The following is a 26,828-nucleotide window of genomic DNA, read 5'->3' on the forward strand; positions in this document are numbered from 1 at the left end:
ACCTTGTGATCCGCCTGCCTTGGCTTCCCAAAGTGTTGGGATTATAGGCGTGAGCCACCATCCCCAGCCTATTTTCTCTCTTTTTTGAAGCGGAGTTTCGCTCTTGTTGCCCAGACTAGAGTGCAATGGCGCAATCTCAGCTCACCGCAACCACAGCCTTTGGGGTTCAAGCTATTCTCCTGTCTCAGCCTCCCGAGTAGCTGGTATTATAGGCATGCGCCACCACGCCCGGCTAATTTTATATTTTTAGTAGAGACGGGGTTTCTCCATGTTAGTCAGGCTGGTCTTGAACTCCCGACCTCAAGTGGTCTGCCCGCCTCGGCCTCCCAAAGTGCTGTGATTACAGGTGTGAGCCACTGCGCCAGGCCTGTTTTCTCTTTTTTAAGGTGGAAATCAATTAATTAGGGCTGGGCATGGTGGCTTATGCCTATAATCCGAGCACTTTGGGAGGCCAAGGTGGGTGGATCACCTGAGGTCAGGAGCTCGAGACCAGCCTGGCCAACATGGTGAAATCCCGTCTCTACTAAAAATACAAAAATTAGCTGGGCGTGGTGGCGTGCATCTGTCATCCCAGCTACTTGGGAGGCTGAGGCAGGACAATCACTTGAACCTGGGAGGCGGAGGTTGCAGTGAGCCGAGATCATACCATTGCACTCCAGCCTGGGCAACAAGAGCAAAACTCCATCTCAAAACAAAAACAAAAACAAAAAAAAAACTTTTTTGAAGTATAAAGAAATAGTCTTTTCTTTGCAGGTTACTTAAATATAGTTATATTTTCATAACGTGGCTTAATAATTTATTGTGCCATCCAGCTGAGATGTATAAATCAAAAACACAGCAGTGATTTTAACGTTTAAACAGGACAGTTTACAAAAAAGGAGATACAAATGGCTGAAACAAATAAACAGATACCTAACTTTATTCTTGTTTGTTTTAAAGAGATAAGGTCTCACTCTGTTGCCTAGACTCTGGAGCATAGTGGTGCAATCATGGCTCACTGCAGCCTCAAATTTCTGGGCTTAAGCAATCCTCCTGCCTCAGCCTCCCAAGTAGCTGGGACTTCAGGTATGCAGCACCACACTTCGCTAATTAAAAAAAAAAAAAATTGTAGTGATGAGGTCTTACTATGTTGCCAACCTCATCTTGAACTCGTGGCGTCAAGTGATCTTCCTTCCTGCGTAGGCCCTCAAAGGGCTGAGATTATAGGTGTGAACCACCACGCCCAGTCCTCAACCTTATTCTTAAGTGAATATACAAAATTCTACTGAGATTAAAATGCCATTTTTAAAGTAAGAGATTGGGAAAGATCAAAACATTTGATAACACTTACAAAGATTTAATAGGCACTCTCATGCATTGTGGGTGGGACTGTAAATTGGCACAATCCTTACAGATGGCAACTTGCCAATATCTATCAAAAGTAAAAATGCACGTATCTTAACCTAGTAATTCTAACTTTAGATTTCCAGCTTACAGTAACTTACTCATGTGCAATGTGACTTATATAAAAGGTTATAAAATGAATCATTATTTATAATAGCAAAAGGTTAGGAAAAAAATGTCAGCAGGGACTGCTCAAATATATTACAGTACATTCATACAATAACATCTGCAGTTATAGACCAAGAATCAAGAAACTCTTCATGTAACGACATGGGACAATCTCAAAAATATGTTACACAGAGAAGACAAGCTGAAGAACAGTATACACCGTACAATACCACTTAGGAAAAATATCTCTAGAGGGATATTTAAGGAAAAGATAACACTGTTTGGGAAGAGAAAATGAGTTCTAAAGTAGGGAAGGAGACTTCACTGTATATCATTCTGTGTCTTTTGAATTTTGAACAATTTTGAAATGAAAACATCCCAATGGAAATACAAGTCTTTTAGGTAAGTTCAAATGAGCAAGTATTATATTTCTTTCATCTGACTGATAAACTTTTCCACAATTTCATTGAGTCGTTCAGGCTCCATTAGTTTATTTACCAACTCCTGCTCAACAGCCATTAGGGCTGGGCCAGTAAGCTTCTCTTGTCCCATGGTATTACATAAATATGTCTTAAGACGAGGCAGGGTAGAAAATGAGTTCTCAGTACTTGCTGAAGTAATTGGCCAAGACAAAGCAATATATAATAGCTTTGAGAGACAAGGAATATTACTGTGAAGACCATGCTGAATAAACAAACAGCCAAGACTGACGAAGTTTATGCAATTATCATCTATGACAAAGTTAAGCTTTGCATAATGTCGATAAAATCTAAGTTCTGGGATAATGTCCTCATCGAGTTTATAAAATTCCTGAACATGTTTTGCTGTTGTTTCATTTAATGGTTCATTCCATTTAAATAACAGTTCTGAAATTTGCTTTATTTTACAATAATCAAACTCTGAAAAACATAACTTTAAATTTTGTAATATAGTATCTAATCCTTGGTAATAGATATTAATTTTATATTGTTCTTCTGTTGAAGTAGGAAAAAACATATTATCTGAATTGCCAAGATCTACTGATTTCTGAATTTTTCTTCTTTTCTGAAGAGAAGGTTTTTCAACTTTAAAACCTTTACAGGTTATTTTTTGACATATTTCCTCTGTTCCATCCCAGATTGTTTTAAAGTATACGTCATTTCTTTCAGATGATAAACATTCCAAAATTGCTTCTATTTTTGAAGACAAAGAAAAAATGTCTATGGTTTTATTTTGAAGCTCTTTGGAAAGAATTCCTGTAACACTCAGCACTCGATACAGGAATTTCAAACAAAAGACAAATTCAAATTTGGAAACCAATGTCAGCAAATGACTCAATTCATCAGCGAAACTTGTATTTGAAGAATGGCTTGCTATAACTTCCAATGTTTCAATAATCTCTGGAAGACTGTCAATCACAGATAGTAATGTACGATCATGGACTGTCCAACATGATTGTGATATATGTTTCTTGCATGTTTTGTTTTGACTTAGCCTACAAATATTTCGAAAATTTGCCAACATTTCCCCAGACATACAAATAGTGTTGAACAAAGAACTGAGAGTTTTTAGAGCACTTCGGAGTTCTTTTACTTCTTTACAAAACCTAATTATTGATAAATCCAAAAAGTGTGCATAACAATGTGTGTATAAAGCTCTTGGTTCTTCTTTCTTGAATTCTGCTGCTATTTTATTAAATTTTATCCTCAAATTAGTGGTGCTATCATAGGCCTGGCCATGTATTTTATCCATATCAACTCCAATTTGCTGCAGGTAAGTTTTGATAGTCCTATGTAAGTGGGTCCCAGTCATCTCCTCAGTATCAACAAAACCCAAGAATCTTTCCTTAATTAAGATAGCCTTTGATGATTTTTGTGGGTATCTTACACAAATTGAAAGCTGTTCTTTCATGGCACTATTGGTTGTCTCATCACATATGATTGAAAACGCTGAGGAGTCATTGATCTCATTCACAATATCCTGCAACATTTCAGTCTTTATTATTTCGATAATATCACTTTGAATTTGTGTACTGTTATAGAAGTCAACTTGTGAATTCATAAGTCGAAATGTTTCTTCTCCTTTATCTTTTGCTCTCATTTCTAACAATTCTAAAAAATTGCCTTTATTCACAGATGAAACTGACTGGTCGTTTCCTCTTAAGGGTAAACACTGCTTTCCAAGAAATAAAATATTTTCAATTATAAGCTTTAGGTACTTTTTATTTCCCTCAATCTGTTTCGAATGAATAGATAAATCGTCACTGACAGCTCCATCACAAAATTGGTATTCTCTCCAAAATTCCAATGACTTCAAATGCATTTCACTTTTTTCATGCTTTCTGAATTTTTCCAGGGTTTTTTTCCAATTAGAAGTTCCGTGGGTTGCAAATGACTCTCTTCCACAGCTAAAATATTTTTGGCAGAACAACTGGCATGAATAACAGAATGCCACATCTTTTTTACTGTTTTCCAAACACTCAAAATCTGCACAACAAGATTTTTTAATACTTCGTGATTTACCTTTAACTTTTTGTACTTTGGATGTACATTTTGGGTGACATAGTTCATCACTTATTTTCATAGATTTCATATTGTCTTTTTGTACTTCTATACTGGAACCAATTGCATGCTGACTGAATACTGATGAAGATGGTGAAATGCTTGGCTGTTCCATACTACTACTAGCAACAGCACTACTGGGTTCACTAGGTGAACTCTTAGAAAGCTTTGGGAGAAAATGAGAAAAGAACATTTAACAGTTTTCAAAAATTAATTAAAATATCAAATATATCTACTCTAATAACATAGTAAAATAAATGGCTGAGTTACAGTATGAGCTCCACTAGGGGAAAACATTAACAATTACGTATAACTTATTTATTTGCAATCTAGATTCAGCATTAAATGTTTGAAGGACCTTTTGGTATGTAATTGTCATAAAAGTAATTTTTATTGCTCAGATGACTCAAATTGTGTAGTATTTTTTTAAAAGAAGAACCCAGAGGAAAAAAATACTTCTGTTTAAACAATCTACAAACACACACACACACACAACATATATGAATATATAATATATAAAATATATAAATATATATATAAATAATATACAATATATTTATATTACATTATATATTATATATATATAAAAAAAATCTGGGCCAGGTGCAGTGGCTCATGCCTATAATCCCAGTACTTTGGGAGGCTGAGGTGGGCGGATCACCTGAGGCCAGCAGTTCAAGACCAGCTTGGCCAACATGGTGAAACCCCTTCTCTACCAAAAATACAAAAATTAACTGGGCATGGTAGCAGGCGCTGGTAATCCCAGCTACTCAGGAGGCTGAGGCAGGAGAATCGCGTGAACCCAGGAGGCAAAGGTTGCAGTGAGCTGAGATCACGCCACTACACTCCAGCTTGGGTGGCAGAGCGACACTCTGTCTCAAAAAAAAAAAATAAAATAAAATAAAAAATAATCTGCTTATTAAAAAAAGACAGTGGTAAAAAAAGTTAAAATAAAACTTACATCCACAATGACATCTGCTGTTGCTGTTACTGAAGAAACTGTATCTGTTAAAATAGAGCATAAATTCAAGATCTTATATTCTATAACCTATAAAATAGCATCATAAACTATATTTGCTTATTTCATATAAGAAACAAAAAAAATTTAGCATATAGACAGATTTATCAAGTGTGACAAAATAATATTTATGTCAAATATCTTAACATCAACTTTTACCTTGTAAGACATCAGTGTTCATGATGGGCAAGGCAACATCGGTGTCTGCCAATGACACTATATTGCTTATAACTGGAGTCGTATCTTTCTTTGGAGAAAGAAGCTCTGTTGAAGTATCATGCACCACAGAAACAACATTTACTGACAAAAATAAAAAGATTTCTTATAAACAAGGCAAAATCAATCATCAGAAAGTACTGTTTAGTAATACTGTTTCAAGAAATAATGCAAGCATCTAATAGCTTAAGGAATTGGTAGGTACTGAAGTAATTTTTATTAGGGCTTAGGAATAGCCAGGTTCTTTAGTATCGTATTTATAATTACAACACTACACTGAAAATTTACACTTCTCCAACATTTTATGTCTTTTACCTTTGTACACAATTTCCCAGTCCTTTTAAAGAATTTGTTTAAAATTATGAGCAAATTTTTCTGTGAAATTACTCATGAAGAAAAGAGATTCTGATAGAATCTCCTAATGGGCATCTATTTCAAACTCTTCCAGGACTCATAAACCTTAACATCAATGAACTGCTAGGTTGGTGTCCAAGCTACTATTGCAGAAATTTCTGTAACAAGACAGTTTGTATGACTTACAAATCCCAGAGGCATTAGTCACTCTATGGTCTATGTAAATAGCACCACTGGTCCTACATGAGGCTTTTTGATGGAATACTTAGTTGGCTCAGATTATTTGTGCTTTTTTATTATTGAGTCTTAAAGTATTTACAATCAACTCTATTTCATATGAAAAATGTAATGAAAACTTGCTTTTACAAAGCAGGGCTAAATAAAACATTCTAGATTCTAATAAAAGCAGTCTTATAAATGTATTAAACTCTATATTGATCAAGTGCCTCCTATGTACCATGTTTTGCAGTAGGTGCTCAATATATATTGATGTAAACATACATATGTTCATTTACTAAATAATCTAAAAAAAGACATATATCTTTTAATTTTTATTATTATTATTTTTGAGATGGAGTCTCACTCTGTCGCCCAGACTGGAGTGCAATGGTGCGATCTCGGCTCACTGCAACCTCCACCACCCAGGTTCAAATGATTCTCCTGTCTCAGCCTCCTGAGTAGCTGGGACTACAGGGACCCACCAACATGCCCAGCTAATTTTTTTGTATTTTTAGTAGAGACGGGGTTTCGCCATGTTGGCCAGGCTGGTCTCAAACTCGTAACCTCAGGCAATCTGCCCACTTTGACCTCCCAAAGTGCTGGGAATACAGACATGAGCCACCGTGCTTCGCCTACAAATATTAAATCTCTGGTGGTAAAGTAGCCTTCCTTTTATACAAAAATACTGAAAAATAGTTCTTTGCAACAAGTTTAGATTGTTTTGACTTTTAAAAGTCAGTTTAATTTGAAAATGAATCAAGGTTATAAATTAAAGTCAAATAATATTATTAATAATTACTAAACCCCTACAATTGCTAAACAAACATTACCTGAAGAAGATTCCATCTTAGCTTTACTGTATGCAGAGAAACAATTAATAGAGCAGAAAAGCTCTGTCTTCCCCAAATCACTGGTAGTCTCAATCATTTCATCTGAGGGCTTCAATGGTTTGCAAGGAACAGATATAAGTGGTTTGGCAGGTTTCTGTTTAGAGATTAAAATAATATTCATATTCCTGGTATATGATATATTGTTAATGAAGAAGAACCTATCTATTACCACTGCTTTTAGTTGGAATATTAAAAAGAATAACAAGACAGTTTTTACATTTTCTTAAAAAGACACTACAGATTGCAATAACTAAAAGAATATTGGCAAATTTGAAAATGATTTTTATTATTTATCAGATATATTTAACAGCAATAATAATAATACCTATGAAAGCAATAAGGCCGGGTGCAGTGGCTCATGCCTGTAATCCTAGCACTTTGGGAGGCCAAAGCAGGCAGATTACCTGAGGTCAGGAGTTCGAGACCAGCCTGGCCAACATAGTGAAATCCTGTCTCTACTAAAAATACAAAAAATTAGCTAGGTATAGTGGCGAGCGCCTGTAATCACAGTTACTCAGGAGGCTGAGGCAGGAGAATCACTTGAACCTGGGTGGCAGAGGTTGCAGTGAGCTGAGATTGTGCCACTGCACTCCAGCCTGGGCAACAAGAGCGAAACTCCTTTTCAAGGGAAAAAAAGAAAGCACGCAATGAAGAAAGTGGTCACAGAAGTTCATTTCAGGCAGTCAAAGCCTACTGGATAAACAAAGGCCTTATATAGTTATAGATCTGTCCTCAATGGTAGCTTGGGAATTAACTTGGGAAGATGTCTACCGATGCTGAGGAGGAGCCAGGAAGGAGTGCTTAACATACCTTACAGGATACTGTGGGAATCACTGTTTTTCTAGGCTAACTTCATGGTAAAAATTACAAGCATATTGTAAGAAAGCAGCATACAAGCAATAGAAAGTATAGAGTATTGTGAGTTCAGTAAGCAGTAACTGTGCAAAAGAAAGGATATAAACTTTGAAAGGCAGGCATTACTGTAAAGATTATGCTCACCACCTATTCTTTCTAGTCAAACAGGAACCAATATTCCTGGATTTTAGAATATGTCAGAGCCTAGGCACAGTGGTTCATGCCTGTGATCTCAACTTTCAGAGGTTGAGGTGGGAGGATCACTTGAACCCAGGAGTTTGAGACCAGACTGGTAAAACAGTGATACCTCATCTCTAATAAATAAATAAAAATAAAAAATTAGCCTAGTGTGGTGGCGTGCACTTGTAGTCCCATTTACTTGTGAGGCTGAGGGGGAAGGATCACTTGAGCCCAGGAAGACAGAGGTTGCAGTGAGCCGAGATCACGCCATTGCACTCCAGCCTGGGTGACAGAGTAAGACTGTCTCAAAAAAAGAAAGAAAAAAAAATACATCAGGCTGGGTGTGGTGACTCTTGCCTGTAATCCCAGCACTTTGGGAGGCTAAGGCAGGAAGATCAGTTGAGCCCAGGAGTTCGAGACCAGCCTAGGCAGCAAAGTGAGACCCATCTCTACAAAAAACACAAACATTAACCAGGTGTGGTGGTGCACACCTGTGGTCCCAGCTACATGGGAGGCTGAGGCAGGAGGATTGCTTGAACACCTGAGGTTGGGCCTCCAGTGAGCTTTGCTCATACCACTGCACTCCAGCCTCCATCCTGGGTGGAAACGCAAGACTCAGTCTAAAAAAAAAAAAAAAAAAAAAAAAAAACCGATGGAATAAAACTGCTTTTGGAGATGCAAAGTACACAGACAGGCTGGGCACGGTGGCTCATACCTGTAATCCCAGCACTTTGGGAGGCCGAGGCGGGCAGATCATCTGAGGTCAGGAGTTCACGACCAGCCTGGCCAACATGGTGGAACCCCGTTCTACAAAAATAGCTAGGTGTGGTGGTGTGCGCCTGTAACCCTAGCTACTTGCGAGGCTGAGATGGAAGAATTGCTTGAACCTGGGAGGCGGAGGTTGCAGTGAGCTGAGATCGTGCCATTGCATACCAGCCTGGGCAACAGAGCAAGACTCTGTCTCAAAAAAACAAAAACAAAACAAAACAAAACCCACCAAAGTACAAAGACAAAAAAATACATATACGTTTTCTTTTTCTGTGAGAGAAGAGGATATTGGCAAAGGCACAACAAAACGAAAAGAATAATTTTGAAAATTTCTATTTTTATCCTTTATTAGTATGAAAAACTTTTATATTTTGAGAAATCTTAACAATTCACTAATCTTTAACATTAAGCAACAATAGTGGCATAATTTATTTTTATTTTGTTATTTATTTTTGAGACAGAGTCTTGCTCTGTTGTCCAGGCTGGAGTGCAGTGGTATGATCTCGGTTCACTACAACCTTTACCTTTCCCAGGTTCAAGCAATTCTCCTGCCTCAGCCTCCCGGGTAGCTGGGATTATAGGTGTGTGCCACTATGCCTGGCTAATTTTTGTATTTTTAGTAGAGATGGAGTTTCACCATGTTGGCCAGGCTGGTCTTGAACTCCGGACCACAAGTGATCCTCCCGTTTGGCCTCCCAAAGTGCTGGGATTACAGGCGTGAGCCACTGCGCCTGGCCCAATAGTGGTATAATTTATAATTAAGTTAGTTTAATATTCATAAGGGAAGGCTAACTTAATATATTCTATTAACATATGGCCAAAATAATTACAATTACATCTAATAATCCCCTTTTTAAAAATAAAAAGCTACCCCATTTTTAGATTCACATATTTGGACATTTTTCTAATTCTGGATTATAGTTCACTAACATTGTAGATTTACTCCATTATCACTGTCACATGATGTCTTACATTCAGATGCAAAGGGAAAGTGTTAGGCTGTGCTTGTTAACTAACTCGTTTACCCAAATCAGTCTTGCCCCATCACATAAGCTGAACAACTGGGTACTCAATACATGTTTTTTTTTGTTTTGTTTTTTTGTTTTTTTGTTTTGTTGAGACAGAGTCTTCCTCTGTCGCCCAGGCTGGAGTGCAGTGGCGCAATCTCGGCTCACTGCAAGCTCCGCCTCGCGGGTTCATGCCATTCTCCTGTCTCAGTCTGGCGAGTAGCTGGGACTACAGGCGCCCGCCACCACACCCCGCTAATTTTTTTTTATTTTTTATTTTTAGTAGAAACGGGGTTTCACCGTGTTAGCCAGGATGGTCTCGATCTCCTGACCTCGTGATCCATCCGCCTCTGCCTCCCAAAGTGCTGGGATTACAGGCGTGAGCCACGGCGTCCGGTTTACAGGCTTTTAAAAACAGAACAAGGCCGGCCGGGCGCGGTGGCTCACGCGTGTAATCCCAGCACTTTGAGAGGCCAAGGCGGGCGGATCACGAGGTCAGGAGATTGAGACTATCCTGGCTTACATGGTGAAACCCTGTCTCTACTAAAAATACAAAAAATTAGCCAGACGTGGTGGCGGGCACCTGTAGTCCCAGCTACTCGCGAGGCTGAGACAGGAGAATGGCGTGAACCCGCGAGGCGGAGCTTGCAGTGAGCCTAGATTGCGCCACTGCCCTTCGGCCTGGGCGACAGAGCGAGACTCTGTCTCAAAAAACAAAAAACAACAACAAAAAAAACAACCCAGAACAAGGCCTATTTATTGAGTGTCAAAAAGAAAGAAAGAAAAAAAAAGGAATATTATTTCCTGCCTTTGGGAGAAGTCTTCTGTGCTTTCTGTTCTGGTCCCAAGGCAGGATACTCTCAAGATGGGGGCCATAGAAAAGATGTGAGTCACAAATGATCTATTTGAATAATGGCTTGTTTTGACTCCCATCTTCAACTGCTTTTTTTTGAGACGGAGTCTCACTCTGTCGCCTAGGCTGGAGTGCAGTGGTGCCATCTCGGCTCACTGCAACCTCCGCCTCCCGGGTTCAAGAGATTTTCCTGCCTCAGCCTCCCAAGTAGTTGGGATTACAGGCGCCCGCCACCATGCCCAGCTAATTTTGGTATTCTTAGTAGAGGCGAGTTTTCGCCATGTTGGCCAGGCTGGTCTCCAACTCCTGACCTCAGGTGATCCGCCAGCCTCAGCCTCCCAAAGTGCTGGGATTATAGGTATCAGCCACCATACCCGGCCAACTGCTTGTTTTTAAGGAAGTCTGTATAGGGATAGAGTTGGGTCTCAAAATATGATATGAACAAACAACATATCTAAGAAGTCTGACCTCATCTCATTTGCTCTTTCTCTGCTCTCAGAAGCACCCACCCAGAGCTTGTCTATCAGAAACAGGGACAAATAATACTAATCTCACTGGATTATTTCCTCCTATGACTGATTCAGATAAAGCATGTGATATTTTTTGTTTGTTTTTTAAAAGACAGGTTCTTGCTATGTTGCTCAGGCTGGTCCTGAACTCCTGGCTCAACTGAACCTCCCGCCTTGGTCTCCCAAAGTGCTGAGATAACAGGTGTAAGCCACCATGCCTATCCACATGTGACATTCTTGATTCATCTTTGCATTGTTTGGTGTAAGAGTTAAACACGTAGAATTAAAAACAAAAACATGGCTAGGCTCACATCTGTAATCCCAGCACCTTAGGAAACCAAGGCAGGAGGATCAGCTGAGTTCAGGAGTTTTAAGACAAGCTTGGGCAACATAGTAAGAGCTTGTCTCTACAAAAAAATTAAAAATTAGCCAGGTGTGGTGGCGTGTGCCTGTAGTTCCAGCTACTCAGGATGCTGAGGTGGGAGGATCACTTGAGCTAAGGAGGTCAAGGCTATAGTAAGCCATGATTGCCACTGCACTCCAAGCTGGCTGACAAAGACCAAAAAATAAATAGCTGGGCACGGTGGCTTACACCTGTAATCCCAGTTCCTTGGGAGGCTGAGGCAGGAGAATTGCTTGAACCCGGGAGGCGGAGGTTGCAGTGAGCCAAGATTGTGCCACTGCACTCCAGCCTGGACAAGACAGAGAGACTCTGTCTCAAAAAAAATAAATAAGGCCGGGTGTGGTGGTGGTTCATGCCTGTAATCCCAGCACTTTGGGAGGCCAAGGCGGGCAGATCACAAGGTCAGGAGATCGAGGCCATCCTGGCTAACACAGTGAAACCCCATCTCTACTTAAAATACAAAAAATTAGCCAGGCGTGGTGGTGGCGGGTGCCTGTAGTCCCAGCTACTCAGGAGGCCGAGGCAGGAGAATGGCGTGAACCCGGGAGGCAGAACTTGCAGTGAGCCGAGAGCGCGCCACTGCACTCCAGCCGGGGTGACAGAGGAAAACTCTGTCTCACCAAAAATAAATAAATAAATAAATAAATAAATAAATAAAATAAATAAAAATAAAAACAAAAATACTTTTGTGTTTGGGTTTTATTGACCAGCAGAGTATTGTTATTTTTGCTATACTTATTTCTAGTTTATAAACTGGCTCCAGCCTGCATGCCTTTTCTTTAAGGTGAGATAATCAATCTGAGATTATTTAGGAAAATCTCCATATAGCATTTATCATGAATTATTATGCAAGAAGAAACTGTTAAAAGCCTTCTATTTCATCTTCATCAACTTACCGACATTATTCCAAAGGGTACCAAAAACTAATTCCCCCATTTTCCTAGAGTGAAACCATTCATAGGCCAGTTAATAGAAGAAACAATAGGTCTTTATTCATACCTGCTTATATGCTGTAATACTCTTTGAACTATTAAAGTAATGAGACTGTCCTTCCGTCTGAAGTATGTGGGACAGACTAGAGCTGGTGTAACAGTAAGTGCCACAGTTCTCACAGCAGTTCATGATGAAGTTGTTAGCAGAGTGAAACTTTGAAAGGCAGGCATTACTGCAAAGATTACGTTTCACATTTTGGTATTTTACTTCATACTGAATCTAGGATTTAATAAAAAGATTCAGTAAAAACTCTGATATTTAAGCAGAATCATCAGAATCCCTGTAAAGGTTATAATTGGAACTTACAATAGCAGTCTTCTGGCACATGCTGCACTTGGTCAAAATGCTATTAGTACATATGGTAACAAATGGTTTTCTTTTTTCTTCATATGATGAAAGACAAGATAGGCTGCAAAAAGTTTTGCAAGAGGTAGTGTCTTCCAGCTGGACACTGATCACATCCTTTGGATTTAAAATGTCTCTAAGAACAAATAACAAGGACACCATTAAACAGTTTAAACACAATTATAACTTCTTTCTCTTTACAAATGAAATGACCTCTCAAACTAGAGTAAGAACATTAGCCTTGAAATGAGAAAACCTGAATTTGGTACCCAGTTCTGTCACATTTATACTCCCTAAATTTTAATTTTCTCATCTATACATTACAGATTATAAAACACATCTAATAGTGCAGTTTTGTTTTTTAAGAGAGAGGGTCTTGCTGTGTTGCCCAAGCTGGCCTCAAATTCCTGGGCTCAAGAGATTCTCCCACCTCAATCTCCCACGTAGCTAGGATTACAGGCACATAATCCCACCATGCCTGACTTTGAAGGTGTAGTTTTGGAGACTAGCCAGCCTGTATTATTAGGTGGTGCTAGTGAAAACCGAGGGATGATGAGAGATCACATATTCACATGAGCAACTCTAGAATCTATAGGACAGAGAATCTTAAAATATGGTCTTCAAATCCCTGGGGGAGTCCCCAAGATCAAAACTATTTTCATAGTAAGATGTTATTTGCTTTTTCACCGTGTTGATATTTGCAACATCACTTTGCAACTGATGTTGCAAAGCTAATGGTAGGACCCTGCAATCCCATTCCTTGGTAAACACCCAAAAAAACTGAAAACAGGTACTCAAACAAGCACATGTACATGCATATTCATAACAGCACTATTCACAATGGTCAAAAGATGAAAACAGCCCAAATGTTCATCAGTAAGTGAATGAATGAATAAGCACATTGTTACATACATACAATGGAATATTATTCGCCTATTAACAAAAAGAATAAAGCACTGATACATGTTACAACATGGACAAACCTTGAAAATATTATTCTAAGGGAAAGAACTAGACACAAAAAGTCACTGCACTCTAGCCTGAGCAACAGAGTAATAATACCCTGTCACAAAAAAGTCATATATGATTCCATTTACATGAGATATTCAGGATAGATAAAATCTATAGATATAATGCATACTGGTGGTTGACAGGCACTGGGGGAGAGGGAAACTGGGAGAAACTGCTTAGTGTTTAAGGTGTTTTACTTTGAAGTGATGGAAATGTTTTGGAACAAGATAGAGGTGATGGTCATACAACATTATGAATATACTAAATGCCAATGAAATGGTTAATTTCTTGGTATACAAATTTCACTTCAATGAATTTGGAAAAGAAAAAAAGCAATGGTGGGTAAAACTGTCAGAGCCTTAGCAGAAATCAAGGCAGTGGCACCAAAATGTGCTAATATTCATGTTATTCCCTGCTATACATTCACTGCCAAAAAAAATTCTTTTTAAAGTATCAGTTTCACTTAAGGAAGTACTCAGTGAAACAGCAAAATATTTTAAATTATTTAAACTTCATCCTTAAATACATTTAAAAAATATTCTGTCTTGGCCAAGTGGTAGGGTGAGAAAAAAAAATTCCGTGTGACAACATAGGACATAAGCATAAAGTACTTCTGTACACCAAAGGATGATGGTTGTCTCAAGGAAAAGCCCATATGGAAATGTTGAGTTATAAATGAATTAGCCACTTTTTTCATGGAAAACATTTTTACTTGAAAGTACTGTAAACAGTTTACTGTAAATAAAGACAAACTATTATCCAGAACTGGGTATCTGCAGATATTTTCTTGAAAATGAAAAGAATGAGACTGTCACTTCAAGTAAAACATCTGACAGTATTTATCGCCAACAATAAAATTTTGGCTTTCAAGTAATAATTAGAATTTTGGAAAACTTGTATCTTCCAACTTCAACTTGATCGATACCCAAAACTTAAAAACTTTTCTGAGATTAGTGGTGATTTTTAAAATACTGCATAATAAAATATGAGAACATTTAGAAGATCTGCAGAACTCGGTGAACCAGTATTTTCCAAATTACAATAGCATATTACAAAAATCATTCACGGGTAAAAGATCCATTCAAAGTACAAGATAGATTAATGAATTTTAACATAACAAAGTGCAAAAAGTTCACTGATCCACATGGTACAAAAAGTTTGATCCCACATTGCAACTAGGCTTTAAGAAACTACCACTTGATTTTTGGTTGTAGTATCAAAGAACACCCACAACGATCTAAAAGGCTACTAAAACACTCCCCCCTTTTCCAATCACCTATTTATGAGGCCAGATTTTCTTCAGACTTCAACCAAAACAACATTTTGCAATAAAGTGAAGGCAGAAACAGATACAAAAATCCAGCTAGATGTAAAGTGATTTGCAAAACTGATAAAACAATGATACTTATCAATTTTTAAAAATATGGGTATTTTTCATTTAAAATGTCATTTAATTTTTGATACAGTTAATATTCATAATCTACATAACTAAAGCTCTTTGGGTGTTCAATAATTTTTAAGGGTACAAGAAGTCCTGAGACCAGAAAGTTTGAACACAGCCACTATAGAAAATATCAATATACCTAATAGCGGGCGCGGTGGCTCACACCTTTAATCTTGGGAGGCCAAGTTGGGCAGATCACTTGAGGTCAGGAGTTCAAGACCAGCCTGGCCAACCCCGTCTCTACTAAAAATATTTAAAAACATTAGTATTTTGTGATCAATGTTTTGGGAGTTACGAACACAACACTGTAAAATCACAGACCACAGAAGAATTAATTTGGGGGGCGGGCGGTTGTAAGAGGAGAGTGAGGAATGGTGTGGGAATAGACAAAAGGTAAAGATATTTGAGGCATACCTTTCAGACAGAATAAAGACACCAGCCAGATGGGAAGGAAGGAAGAAGAAACTACATCAGCGATGCATGGAAGTCTGAAAATGCTTCCTAGTTTTTATTGCTATCAGCATACTAGATTGCTGGCTTCTAAGAATCTACTAAAGCTTTATAAAATATTGAAAAATGAATGTTGGCTGGGCACGGTAGCTCACATGTGTAATCCTAGCACTTTGGGAGGCCGAGGCAGGCAGATACCTGAGGTCAGGAGTTGGAGACCAGCCTGGCCAACATGGTGAAACCCCATCTCTACTAAAAATACAAAAATTAACCGGGCACAGTGATGGGCACCTGTAATCCCAGTTACTAGGGAGGCTGAGGCAGAAGAATCGCTTGAACCTGGGAGGTGGAGGTTGCCGTGAGCTGAGATCCCGCTATTGAACTCCAGCCTGGGCAAAAGAGCGAGACTCTGCCTCAAAAAAAAAAAAAAAAAAAAAAAAAAGAATGTTGGCTGGGTACGGTGGCTCACGCCTATAATGCCAGTACTTTGGGAGGGGCAAGCCAGGAGGATCACTTCAGCCCAGGAGTTCAAGACCAGCTTGGACAACATGGTGAAACCATCTCTACAAAAAAATACAAAAACTGGACAGGCAGGGTGGCATGTGCCTGCAATCCCAGCTACTCGGGAGGGTAAAGGTGGGAGTATTGCTTAAGCCCAGGTGGTCGAGGCTGCAGTGAGCCAAGATGGTGCCAATGCACTCCAACCTGGGTGACAGACAGGGACCTTGTCTCAAAAAAAGAGAAACGCCAACAAATTAGGAACAACTTTCCGATAAATAAATCAAACCTTAGTGCAGGGGCCTATTTTGGACTTTATTGATTGCATTCAGGATTTGTGGTTGGTTCCAACTGAGATACCAAAGTGAAGAAATGACACTTCTTAAATACAAAGTTCCCAAGAACAAGTCACATCTTTTTTTTTGAGACAGGGTCTCACTCCGTTGCCCAGGCTGGAGTGCAGTCGCACAATCTCAGCTCACTGCAACCTCCGTCTCCTGGGTTCAAGCAATTCTCCTGCCTCAGTCACTGGTGTAGCTGGGTTTACAGGCACACACCACCACGCCTGGCTAATTTTTATATTTTTAGTAGAGACAGGGATTTGCAGTGTTGGCTAGACTGGTCTCGAACTCCTGACCTCCAGTGATTCTCCTGCCTTGGCCTCCCAAAGTGCTGGGATTACAGGTGTGAACCACCTCGCTTGGCCCACAAATCGCATCTTTCTAATAAGATTTAAAATATCATCTTCAAAGTGATCTTCCATTTGGTCCATGAAATAGAATAAAAAGTGCATTGACTCAAAACAGATATTAAATCATTCCTATAAAGGAATCTTAAAAAGTAACTAAAAATCAGGCAGGGCGTGGTGGCTCATACCTATAATCCCAGCCCGGGGAAAAGCAGATCACCTGAGGTCAGGAGTTCAAGACCAGCCTGGCCAACATGGCAAAACCGCATCTCTACTGAAAATAAAAAAACTAGCTGGGCGCAGTGGCACACACCTGTAATCCCAGCTACTTGGGAGGCTGAGGCAGGAGAATTGCTTGAACCCAGGAGGTGGAGGTTGCAGTAAGCCAAGATTGCACCATTGCACTCTGGCCTGGGTGACAGAGCGAGACGAGACTCCGTCTCAAACAAAACAAAACAAAACAAACAAACAAACAAAACTGAAAATCAGCACGGTGGCTCACACCTATAATCCTGGGAGACCAAGGCAGGAGGATCACTTGAACTCAGGAGTTTAATATCAGCCTGGGAAACATAGTGAGACTCTGTCTCTGCAAAAATAAATAAATAAGTAACTGAAAATTATTTTCAGTTCAGGATAGTTTCACTGGAAGATAAAAAACCCCAGAAGAATAGCTAAAATTTATATAAAAGGCTAATTAATGTGGAATTTTTAAGTTTTGAAAAAAGCAATCTACTCTGAATCATGGATGGCCTTCCCCAGCCTAAAATTTACTACCATCTTTCTACCCACTACAATATAATATTTTTTATAAAAAAATTTTATTCTAGAGGAAGTAAAACTTATCTCAGATTTTTACTCATATTGGATTTCCATGCCTAGGAGAACTTACACACTAAATCTTTCCTGCTTCAGCCTTTTTCAATCTGTCTGGGACATCTGCTGAAGATGTGTAGTGAGTCTCTAAGGTCCCTTCCAGTTTTATGATTCTGCAGGGAGAGAAAGCAGGCTGAAGAGAGTACTATATGGCCCATAGCAAAAAAGTAAAAAGACGAAAGACTAGTATAGTATTGAAGGGTTGAAAAGCAAAAGAGAATGGTAAGTAACGCTCCATGGAATAAGACCTGAAGCAACAGATAATAACTGAAGCAGCAGCCAGAGGAGCTGAAGCAAACCCATCAAAAGAGTTTGTGAGTTTGTTAAGAGAATAATAATAGTTAACATTTATTGAGTTCTTATTACATGTTAGTATTGTTCTGACCACTTAAATATACTATTTAATGCTCATAATTCTTTTGTACATTTATCAAAAACAGATAAGAATACTAAGTAACAAAGAAGTTCTCAATACTGCTCCAACTTTAGCATGTATAGGAATCACATGGGGATAAATGCAGTTCTGAATCAGCAAGTCAGGGTAAGACCGGAGAAAGTGCATTTCTTTTTTTTTCTTTTTGAGACGGAGTCTCACTCTGTCGCCCGGACTAGAGTGCAGTGGCCCGATCTCAGCTCACTGCAACTTTGGCCTCCCGGGTTCAAGCAATTCTACTGCTTCAGCCTCCCAAGTAGCTGGGATTACAGGTGCATGCCACAGTGCTCGGCTAATTTTTTTGTATTTTAGTAGAGACAGGGTTTCACTGTGTTGCCCAGGCTGGTCTTGAACTCCTGAGCTCAGGCATTCTGCCCACCTCGGCCTCCCTAAGTGCTAGGATAACAGGCGTGAGCCACTGCGCCCAGCCTGAGAAAGTGCATTTCTAACAAACTCTTGGGTGATGCTGATCTAGCAACTCAGGGATGAAACTCTGAGTAGTAAAATATAACTAAACAGAAGAAGCAAAATTCAAATTATGGCAACCTGAGTCCAAAACAAGTATTATTTGAAAGAAATTTGTTATATTTAGAAGCACTGTGGTTGCCTATGAATTCTCTTGTTCTGAACAAGAACACTTAAAAATTAGCATATCCTAAGTGCTAACAACCATAATTATACTGCCTTAGGACTCTCAAAGCCAAAATGACACTGATTCTTCACACATTCTCACATAAATTTTTAAAAGATTACATAGAGACATGTAGGTTTGTCTATGGCCATCAATTTTTCAAAAGAATCACTTCATTTACCATTATAAAAGAAATATAATATTATTTCACATCTTGGAAAATCCAAACTAATTGTCATAGGATTAATTTTTTAGTAGGTTGCTCCCTATACAGTTAAATAGAACAGAATGGATAAACAATAATCCCACTTACAGAGAATTTCAAATGAAAAGAGTAGCAAAATAAGTTTTGGAAGTCTCTTAAAGGTGAAGAGAAACAGTACTTTTCACATGTTAATTTCTGCAAAAAAATATTTCTAGAGAATCCATCAGAGGAACTAAAAGTAGAAAAAACTTCTTTTTACTAAACCAAGACGACATGTCTTCAAAAGAAATGAAAATGGCCGGGCGCAGTGACTCACACCTGTAATCCCAGCACTTTGGGAGGCCAAGGTGTGCGGATCACCTGAGGTCAGGAGTTCAAGACCAGCCTGGCCAATATGGCGAAACCCCATCTCTACTAAAAAATACAAAATTAGCCGGGCATGGTGGTGCATGGCTGTAATCCCAGCTACTTGGGAGGCTGAGGCAGGAGAATCGGTTGAACCCAGGAGGCGGAAGCTGCAGTGAGCCGAGATCGCGCCACTGCACTCCAGCCTGGGCAACTAGAGTGAAACTCAGTCTCAAAAAATAAAAAAAGAAAATGTAGAAATTACAACTAAGACTATGATCAAGAACAAGGAAGGGAAATAAAAGGGGACATAATTTAGAATTATATACTTTGAGCAGTTTGAACAAGTTCTCTTAGAAGGAACTGGTGAACTGGCAGATGAAATGTATTCAGTGATGCATGGTATGGAGCAGAAAAGTTGAGCAGATCCTTTCCTCTGATAAGCAGTTTGCCCCTTCTGGAGAATTTTTTTACAACCAGCACAGGAAACCTGAATAGCTGTGGTTGAAACTGAAGGAAGCATTTTATTCATGCCAGATGATGCCAGAGAAAGCTGAATGCCTGCAGTCAACTGTGAAGCTATAAAAACACAAGAGGGAGAAAAAAAAATTGGTATTTACACAAAATTAAGTAGGCATTCTTTTATTTTCTTTCTTTTTTTAGAGACAGGGTCTTGCCCTGTTGCCCTCTTTTGCACTCTAGGCAGTGTAGTGATATGATCATGGCTCACTGCAGCCTTGACATCCTGTACTCAAGTGACCCTCTCACCAGCTGGTACGGTGGCTCATGCCTGTAATCCCAGCACTTTGGGAGGCCGAGGCAGGTGCATCACCTGAGGTCAGGGTTCAAGACCAGCTTGGCCAACATGGTGAAACTCCATCTCAATTAAAAATACAAAATTAGCCAGGTGTGGCAGCTAATGTCTGTAATTCCAGCATTTTGGGAGGCCACGGTGGGTGGATCACGAGTTCAAGAGATTGAGACCATCATGGGAACATGGTGAAACCCTGTCTCTACTAAAAATATAAAAATTAGCTGGGCATGGTGACACATGCCTGTAGGCCCAGCTACTCAGGAGGCTGAGGCAGGAGAATCGCTTGAACCTGAGAGGTGGAGGCTGCAGTGAAGCGAGATAATGCACTGCCCTCCAGCCTGGCAACAGAGCGAGACTCCATCTCAAAACAAACAAAATTATTTGGGTGTGGTGGCATGTGCCTGTGATCCTAGTTACTTGGGAGGCTGAGGCAGGAGCACTGCTTGAACCTGGGTGGCAGAGGTTGCAGCGAGCCAAGATTGTGCCATTGCACTCCAGCCTGGGCAACAAGAGCGGAAACTCCATCTCAAAAAAAAAAAAAACCTCCCGCCTCAGCCTCCCAAGTAGCTGGGACTATAGGCATGCACCAACACACCTGGTTTTTAAATTTTCTATAGAGACGGGATCTCACTATGTTGCCCAGGCTGGTCTCAAACTCCTGCCCTCAAGCTGATCCTTCCACCTTGGCCTCCCAAAATGTTGGGATTACAGGCATGAGACACCATGCCCAGCCTCTTTCATTTTCTTCTCTTTTTTTTTTTTTTAGACGGAGTCTCGCTCCGTTGCCCAGGCTAGAGTGCAGTGGTGCAATCTTGGCTCACCACAACCTCTGCCTCCCAGGTTCAAGCAAATCTCCTACCTCAGCCTCCTGAGTAGCTGGGATTACAGGCATGCGCCACCACGCCTGGCTAATTTTGTATTTGTAGTAGAGACAGGGTTTCACTATGTTGTCCAAACTGGTCTCAAACTCCTGACCTCATGATCCGCCTGCCTTGGCCTCCCAAAGTGCTGGGATTACAGGCGTCAGCCACTGTGCATGGCCTCTTTCATTTTCTTACAGGTTACTTCTCCTGGACTTAAAACCCAACACAAACAAAGCAATATTCAAAGGCATTAAAAAAGAATGAATCAGCTATCATATTGGTCTGAATAAACATAATTAACTTAAATAATTATATTACCACTCTCTGAAAACACAGCGTTTATTTTCAGTTCATTCTCTTGAGTTCTGGACTGTTGCCTATGACAATACTCCTAAAAAGAAAAAAAAAAAATTAAAAATAATGAATACAATGAATTTAAGACAACCAGTCATTCAATTCAGAAAATGATAAATTGTGGTCAGGTCTGGTCAATGAATTGTATAACTGAATTGAACCAAAATACACAGGTATGCACTACCCTTTTGGTGCTCTTTGGCTGACAACACCAATCACCCAATACATTATTTTCTATGGTATCCAGGTGTGACATCAGAATCTTTGTCAACAAAATCCCTCCATTCACTATCAATAGGGAGCAGACATATTGAATTACAACTATTTTCCCTACTTGTTTTTTTTTTCTTTTTTTTTGAGACAAGATCTCACTCTGTCACCCAGGCTGGAGTACAGTGACGCGATCTCGTCTCACTATAACCTACTTCTGGGTTCAAGTGATTCTTGTGCCTCAGCCTCCCAAGTAGCTGAGACTACAGGCACATGCCTCCATGCCCGGCTAATTTTTTAATTTTTAGTGGAGATGTTGCTCATGGTCTTGAACTCCTGGCCTCAAGTGATCTGCCTGTCTCACCCTCCCAAAATGCTGGGATTACAAGGCATGAGCCACCACACCCAGCCTTCCCTCCTTGCTCTAATCATTAACAGCTAATTGTCTTCATAAAGACCTTAACCCCAGAAATTGTTAATTGGGCAGAATGATTCTTACAAAGGACAATTTTTTCAGAGCAGGAGGCAATTTCATAGCCACCATATCTAAACTTGACCTATGCCTGAACGTCCATGGCATGAAGAAGCAATAGATAGTTCCTAGATGAGTAACATTCCCCAGTGTTAACAACTCAATGGTAAGCATACCCTTATTTAATATTAATCTACTTTAGGCTATTTCTAAATAGAATACTACAAATAAATTACTCTTTTTAGTGATTTTTTTCTTTCATTAGAACTTTCAGCTGGTTCACAGTTCATACACAAACATTCCTTTTTTTTTTTTTTTTTTAAGAGATGGGGTGTCGCTTCATTACCCAGGCTGGAGTGCAATGGCACAATCATAGCTCACCGCTTCCTTGAATTCCTGGGCTCAAGCGATCCTCCTGCTGTAGTCTCTCAAGTAGCTGAGACTACAGGCGTGCACCACTATGCCTGGCTAATTTCTGTATTTTTTATAGAGACAAGGTCTTGTCATCCGGTTGGTCTCAAACTCTTGGGCTCAGGTGATCCTCCCACCTTGGCCTCCCAAAGTTCTGGGATTACAGGTGTGAGCCACTGTGCCTGGCCATATATACAAACATTCTAAGGAATGTTTTCCCTACTTAAACAATACTCACAGCTCAAGTCAGTTCATCCTTTATAGGTTCTTTAGTGATATGTCTAAAAAATTTTTTTTAATTTACATAAAAAATTAATTTAGATTAAAAAATGTAATTTGTATTGTTTGTAAGTTAAGAAAAACAAAAACAAACTGTGTTAACCTTCTCTGGAAGTAGAATCTGGTTAAAAAAAAAAAAAAAAAAAAAAGTGTTAACCTTAGCTAGGCCCACAACACCCTAAACAATCCTTTTACCTACGCAAAAACCCAATTCCAAACAGTCTAATCTTTCCTCAAATCATTTTCTTACATATACTTGTAGTGGCACTTAACACCATATACCTTGTATTATTTAATTAACTGCTTTGGAGGAGATAAGGATTTGAGTTTTTCAATGAATAATTTCAGCACCTTCGTAACTAAAATTTATAGTTAAATGCTGCTCTAGAAATAATGGAAATAAGGGAAAATATTTACTTGAGCATTGTCGGGTTCTGTCTTAATTTCATCTAGCAGCCCCAGCTGTGATGCCACTGCCTTGTCACACTCACCACCTAACAGTGGTTCTTTCATTTTAGTATCTGATGCAAAGGAATTCTCCAGTTCCAAACTAATGGGTTTCTTCCTGAAGAACAGTTTCCAGATTCCTAAAATAAAATATTGATAAAGAGTTTGATTTTAAAATCAGTCCTTTTAAATATGGTAATTTTCTAGAACCACAAAAGGGTCTTTAGACAGCTTGGCATCAAGGTTCCTTCACTGTAAGAACACTGGCTTCTTTCCTTTCATCCATTATTCTTCAATATAGTTTTGCTTTATACTTCTCTGGTAGCTGCTACCAACTCTGTGCCTTCTTCTGGAAATAGTCTCCATTTCTGTTCCTCCAAGACTGAATGCAGCATAAAACCACCAAAACTTACAAGTTTATTTTTAACTTTTCAATAGTAGAAAATGTAAAGCTTTCGGCCTGGGTTGGTGGCTCATGCCTGTAAACCCAGCACTTTGGGAGGCCGAGGCGGGCAGATCACTTGAGGTCAGGAGTTTGAGACCAGCCTGGCCAACATGGTGAAACCCCATCTCTACTAAAAATACAAAAATTAGCCGGGTTGTGGTGGCACATACCTGTAATCCCAGCTACTCGGGAGGCTGAGGCACGAGAATCGCTTGAACCTGGGAGGTGGAGGTCGCAGTGAATGGACATTGAGCCACTGCACTCCAGCCTGGGCGACAGAATGAGACTGTGTCTCAACAAACAAACAAACAAACAAAAAAGAAATGTAAAGCTTTCTATCTGAGGTTAACCCAATCTGTACTCACTACCCCTCTCTGCCCTCCAGTTATCCTTCTCATTTGCTTCAGTTCCTCTTCCCCTCCTATTGATTCCAGGATATAAGCATTTAAATACATTCTAGAATCTAAAGCTATCCACCCTCTCTGACCACCCCTTTCCCCATTCTTGAAATTCCTTTCATTTTTCTTACTCCGAGGTCTCCTATTTCTCATTTTACCTCTTTGCCAGTATTTTTCACAATTACTTATTTTACCTGCTTCTAAAATGTTTGTGTTCCTCAAAAACACAATTCCCCAGTACTCAACTTGCCTGCTCTATGATCTTGAAATCCTGGCTTTAAAAAAATAACGAAGTTGGCTGGGCACAGTGGCTCACGCCTGTAATCCCAACACTCTGGGAGGCTGAGGTGGGTGGATCACGTGAGATCAGGAGTTTGAGACCAGTCTGGTCAACATGCTGAAATCCCATCTCTACTAAAAATACAAAAAATTAGGCTTGGTGGCGTGCGCTGGTAATCCCAGCTACTCGGTAGGCTGAGGCAGGAGAATAGCTTGAACCTGGCAGGCAGAGGTTGCAGTGGGCCAAGATCACGCCATTGCACTCCAGCCTGGGTGACAGAGCGAGACTCTGTCAAGAAAGAAAAGAAAGAAAAGAAAAGGAAAAGAAAGGAAAGAAAGAAAGAAAGGAAGGTACGAAAGAAAGAAACGAAAGAAAAGAAAAGAAAAGAAAAAAGACAAGACAAGACAAGACCTGTTGGCCGGGCGCAGTGGTTCACGCCTGTAATCCCAGCACTTTGAGAGGCCAAGACGGGTGGATCACCTGGGGTCAGGAGTTTGAGACTAGCCTGGCGAAAAAGGCAAAACCCCGTCTCTACTAAAAATACAAAAAAAAATCAACCGGGTGTGGTGGTGTGTGCCTGTGATCTCAGCTACTCAGGAGGCTAAGGCAGGAGAATCACTTCAACCCAGGAGGCAGAGGCTGCAGTGAACTGAGATCACACCACTGCACTCCAGCCTGGGCAACAGAGCGAGATTCTGTCTCAAACAAACAAAAAAACCAAGTCTTTGGCTGGGCGCAGTGGCTCATGCCTGTAATCCCAGCACTTTGGGAGGCCGAGGCAGGTGGATCACCTGAGGTGAGGAGTTCGAGACAAGCCTGGCCAACATGGCAAAAACCCGTCTCTACTAAAAATACAAAAATTAGCTGGGCATGGTGGCAGGCGCCTGTAATCCCAGCTACTCTGGAGGCTTGAGGCAGGAGAATCACTTGAAAACGGGAGGCAGAGGTTGCAGTGAGCCAAGATTGTGCCATTGCACTCCAGCCTGGGAGACAGAGCGAGACTCCATCTCAAAAAAACAAAACAAAACAAAACAAAACAAACAAAAAACAAGTCTTTCTCTCTCTTTTTTTTTTTTTTGAGACAAGGTCTCGCTCTATCACTCAGGCAGTGGCACTATCTCAGTTCACTGCAGCCTCCCCCTCCTGGGATCAAGCAATTCTCCCACCTTAGTCTCCCGCGTAGCTGGGACCACAGGCATATGCCACAGTGCCCAGCTAATTTTTTTTTTTTTTTTTGTAGAGAAGGTGTCTCACTATGTTGCCCAGACTGATCTTGAACTCCTGGGCTCAAGTGATCCTCTCACCTCCGCCTCCCAAAGTGCTCGAATGACAGGTGTCCATCTGCGCCCGGCCTACGATCACAACCTCAGATTCAACTATCACCTATGGGCTGTTTTTCCCCAACATTCCTGAGCTGTGGCCCATATACCTAATTGCCTATTAAATATCTCCACTTGGCCGGGGCAGTGGCTCACGCCTGTAATCCCAACACTTTGGGAGGCTGAGGCGGGTGGATCATGAGGTCAGGAGATCAAGATCATCCTGGCTAACATGGTGAAACCCCGTCTCTACTAAAAATACAAAAAAAATTAGCTGGGCGTGGTGGCAGGCATCTGTAGTCCCAGCTACTGAGAGGCTGAGGCAGGAGAATGGCGTGAACCTGGGAGACGGAGCTTGCAGTGAGCCGAGATCGCGCCACCGCACTCCAGTCTGGGAGACTCCGTCTCAAAATAAATAAATAAATAAATAAATAAATAAATAAATAAATAAATAAATATCTCCACTTGAATGTTCCACAGGTCCCTCAAACTCAAGGGATTTGAACTCTGGTCTCAAGCAATCCTCTTGCCTCAGTAAAACTATATTCTTTTATTACTCCCACAAACCTGCTTTACAGATATTCCCTTTTTTGGTAAATAGCAGTGTCATATACCTAATTTCCCATGCCAGAAATCTAGGATTAACGTGGAATTATTCTTCTTCTCCCTAAATCTAATTATGAAATTAGATCAATCTACCTTTTAATTAAGTCTTTTTTTTTTTTTGAGACAAGAGTTTTGCTCTCGTTGCCCAGGATGGAGTGCAATGGTGCGATCTCAGCTCACTGCAACCACAGCCTCCCAGGTTCAAGTGATTATCCTGCCTCAGCCTCCCGAGTAGCTGGGATTACAGGCATGTGCCATCACGCCCGGCTAATTTTGTATTTTTAGTAGAGACGGGGTTTCTCCATGTTGGTCAGGCTGGTCTCGAACTCCCGACCTCAGGTGATCCACCCACCTCGGCTTCCCAAAGTGCTGGGATTACAGGTGTGAGCCACCACACCCAGTCAAATAAGTCTTAAGTCTATTTTCCCATCACACATGCCTGCCTGCTTCTCCTCACTATCCAAATCAATAGATTCCTTTTTGGTCAATCTTACAACTTTTGAGGAACTACGAAAGCAAGGTCTCTTTTTCTTTTTTCATTAAAGTTCTGGGGTGTATGTGCAGAACGTGCAGTTTTGTTATATAGGTATACACATGCCATGGTGGTTTGCTGCACCCATCAACCTGTCACCTGTATTAGGTATAGCTTCTAATGCTATCCCTCCCAGCAAGGTCTCTTTTTCAAAGACAGATTGTTTCCTTGTTTTC

The 26,828-nt window shown here is 40.2% G+C and overlaps 1 protein-coding gene across 21 annotated transcripts in view; it reads right to left on the minus strand.

The window, feature by feature from the left end:
• Nucleotides 1-741: 741 nt before the first annotated feature.
• ZMYM1 (zinc finger MYM-type containing 1) overlaps nucleotides 742-26,828 on the minus strand; it is a 37,477-nt gene continuing 11,390 nt past the window's right edge. For 4 of the 21 annotated variants that reach the window (XM_063666045.1, XM_054441665.2, XM_063666037.1 and 1 more), the window contains 10 exons: nucleotides 23,688-23,809; nucleotides 23,043-23,212; nucleotides 21,218-21,290; nucleotides 19,552-19,801; nucleotides 12,603-12,777; nucleotides 12,303-12,515; nucleotides 6,669-6,822; nucleotides 5,209-5,349; nucleotides 4,993-5,036; nucleotides 742-4,197 (listed from right to left, as the gene is read on the minus strand). In XM_063666045.1, the coding sequence (XP_063522115.1) occupies nucleotides 1,915-4,197; nucleotides 4,993-5,036; nucleotides 5,209-5,349; nucleotides 6,669-6,822; nucleotides 12,303-12,515; nucleotides 12,603-12,777; nucleotides 19,552-19,801; nucleotides 21,218-21,290; nucleotides 23,043-23,212; nucleotides 23,688-23,809 (3,625 nt within the window). In that variant the 3' untranslated portion in view covers nucleotides 742-1,914. Of the gene's footprint in view, nucleotides 4,198-4,992; nucleotides 5,037-5,208; nucleotides 5,350-6,668; nucleotides 6,823-12,302; nucleotides 12,516-12,602; nucleotides 12,778-15,235; nucleotides 15,340-17,624; nucleotides 19,802-21,217; nucleotides 21,291-23,042; nucleotides 23,213-23,687; nucleotides 23,810-26,828 lie in introns of those variants that run through there. The other 17 variants (XM_063666052.1, XM_063666069.1, XM_054441657.2 and 14 more) reach the window with 10 other exon arrangements.

The sequence above is a fragment of the Pongo pygmaeus genome, chromosome 1 (assembly GCF_028885625.2).
Source record: "Pongo pygmaeus isolate AG05252 chromosome 1, NHGRI_mPonPyg2-v2.0_pri, whole genome shotgun sequence".
Classification (NCBI taxonomy): domain Eukaryota; kingdom Metazoa; phylum Chordata; class Mammalia; order Primates; family Hominidae; genus Pongo; species Pongo pygmaeus.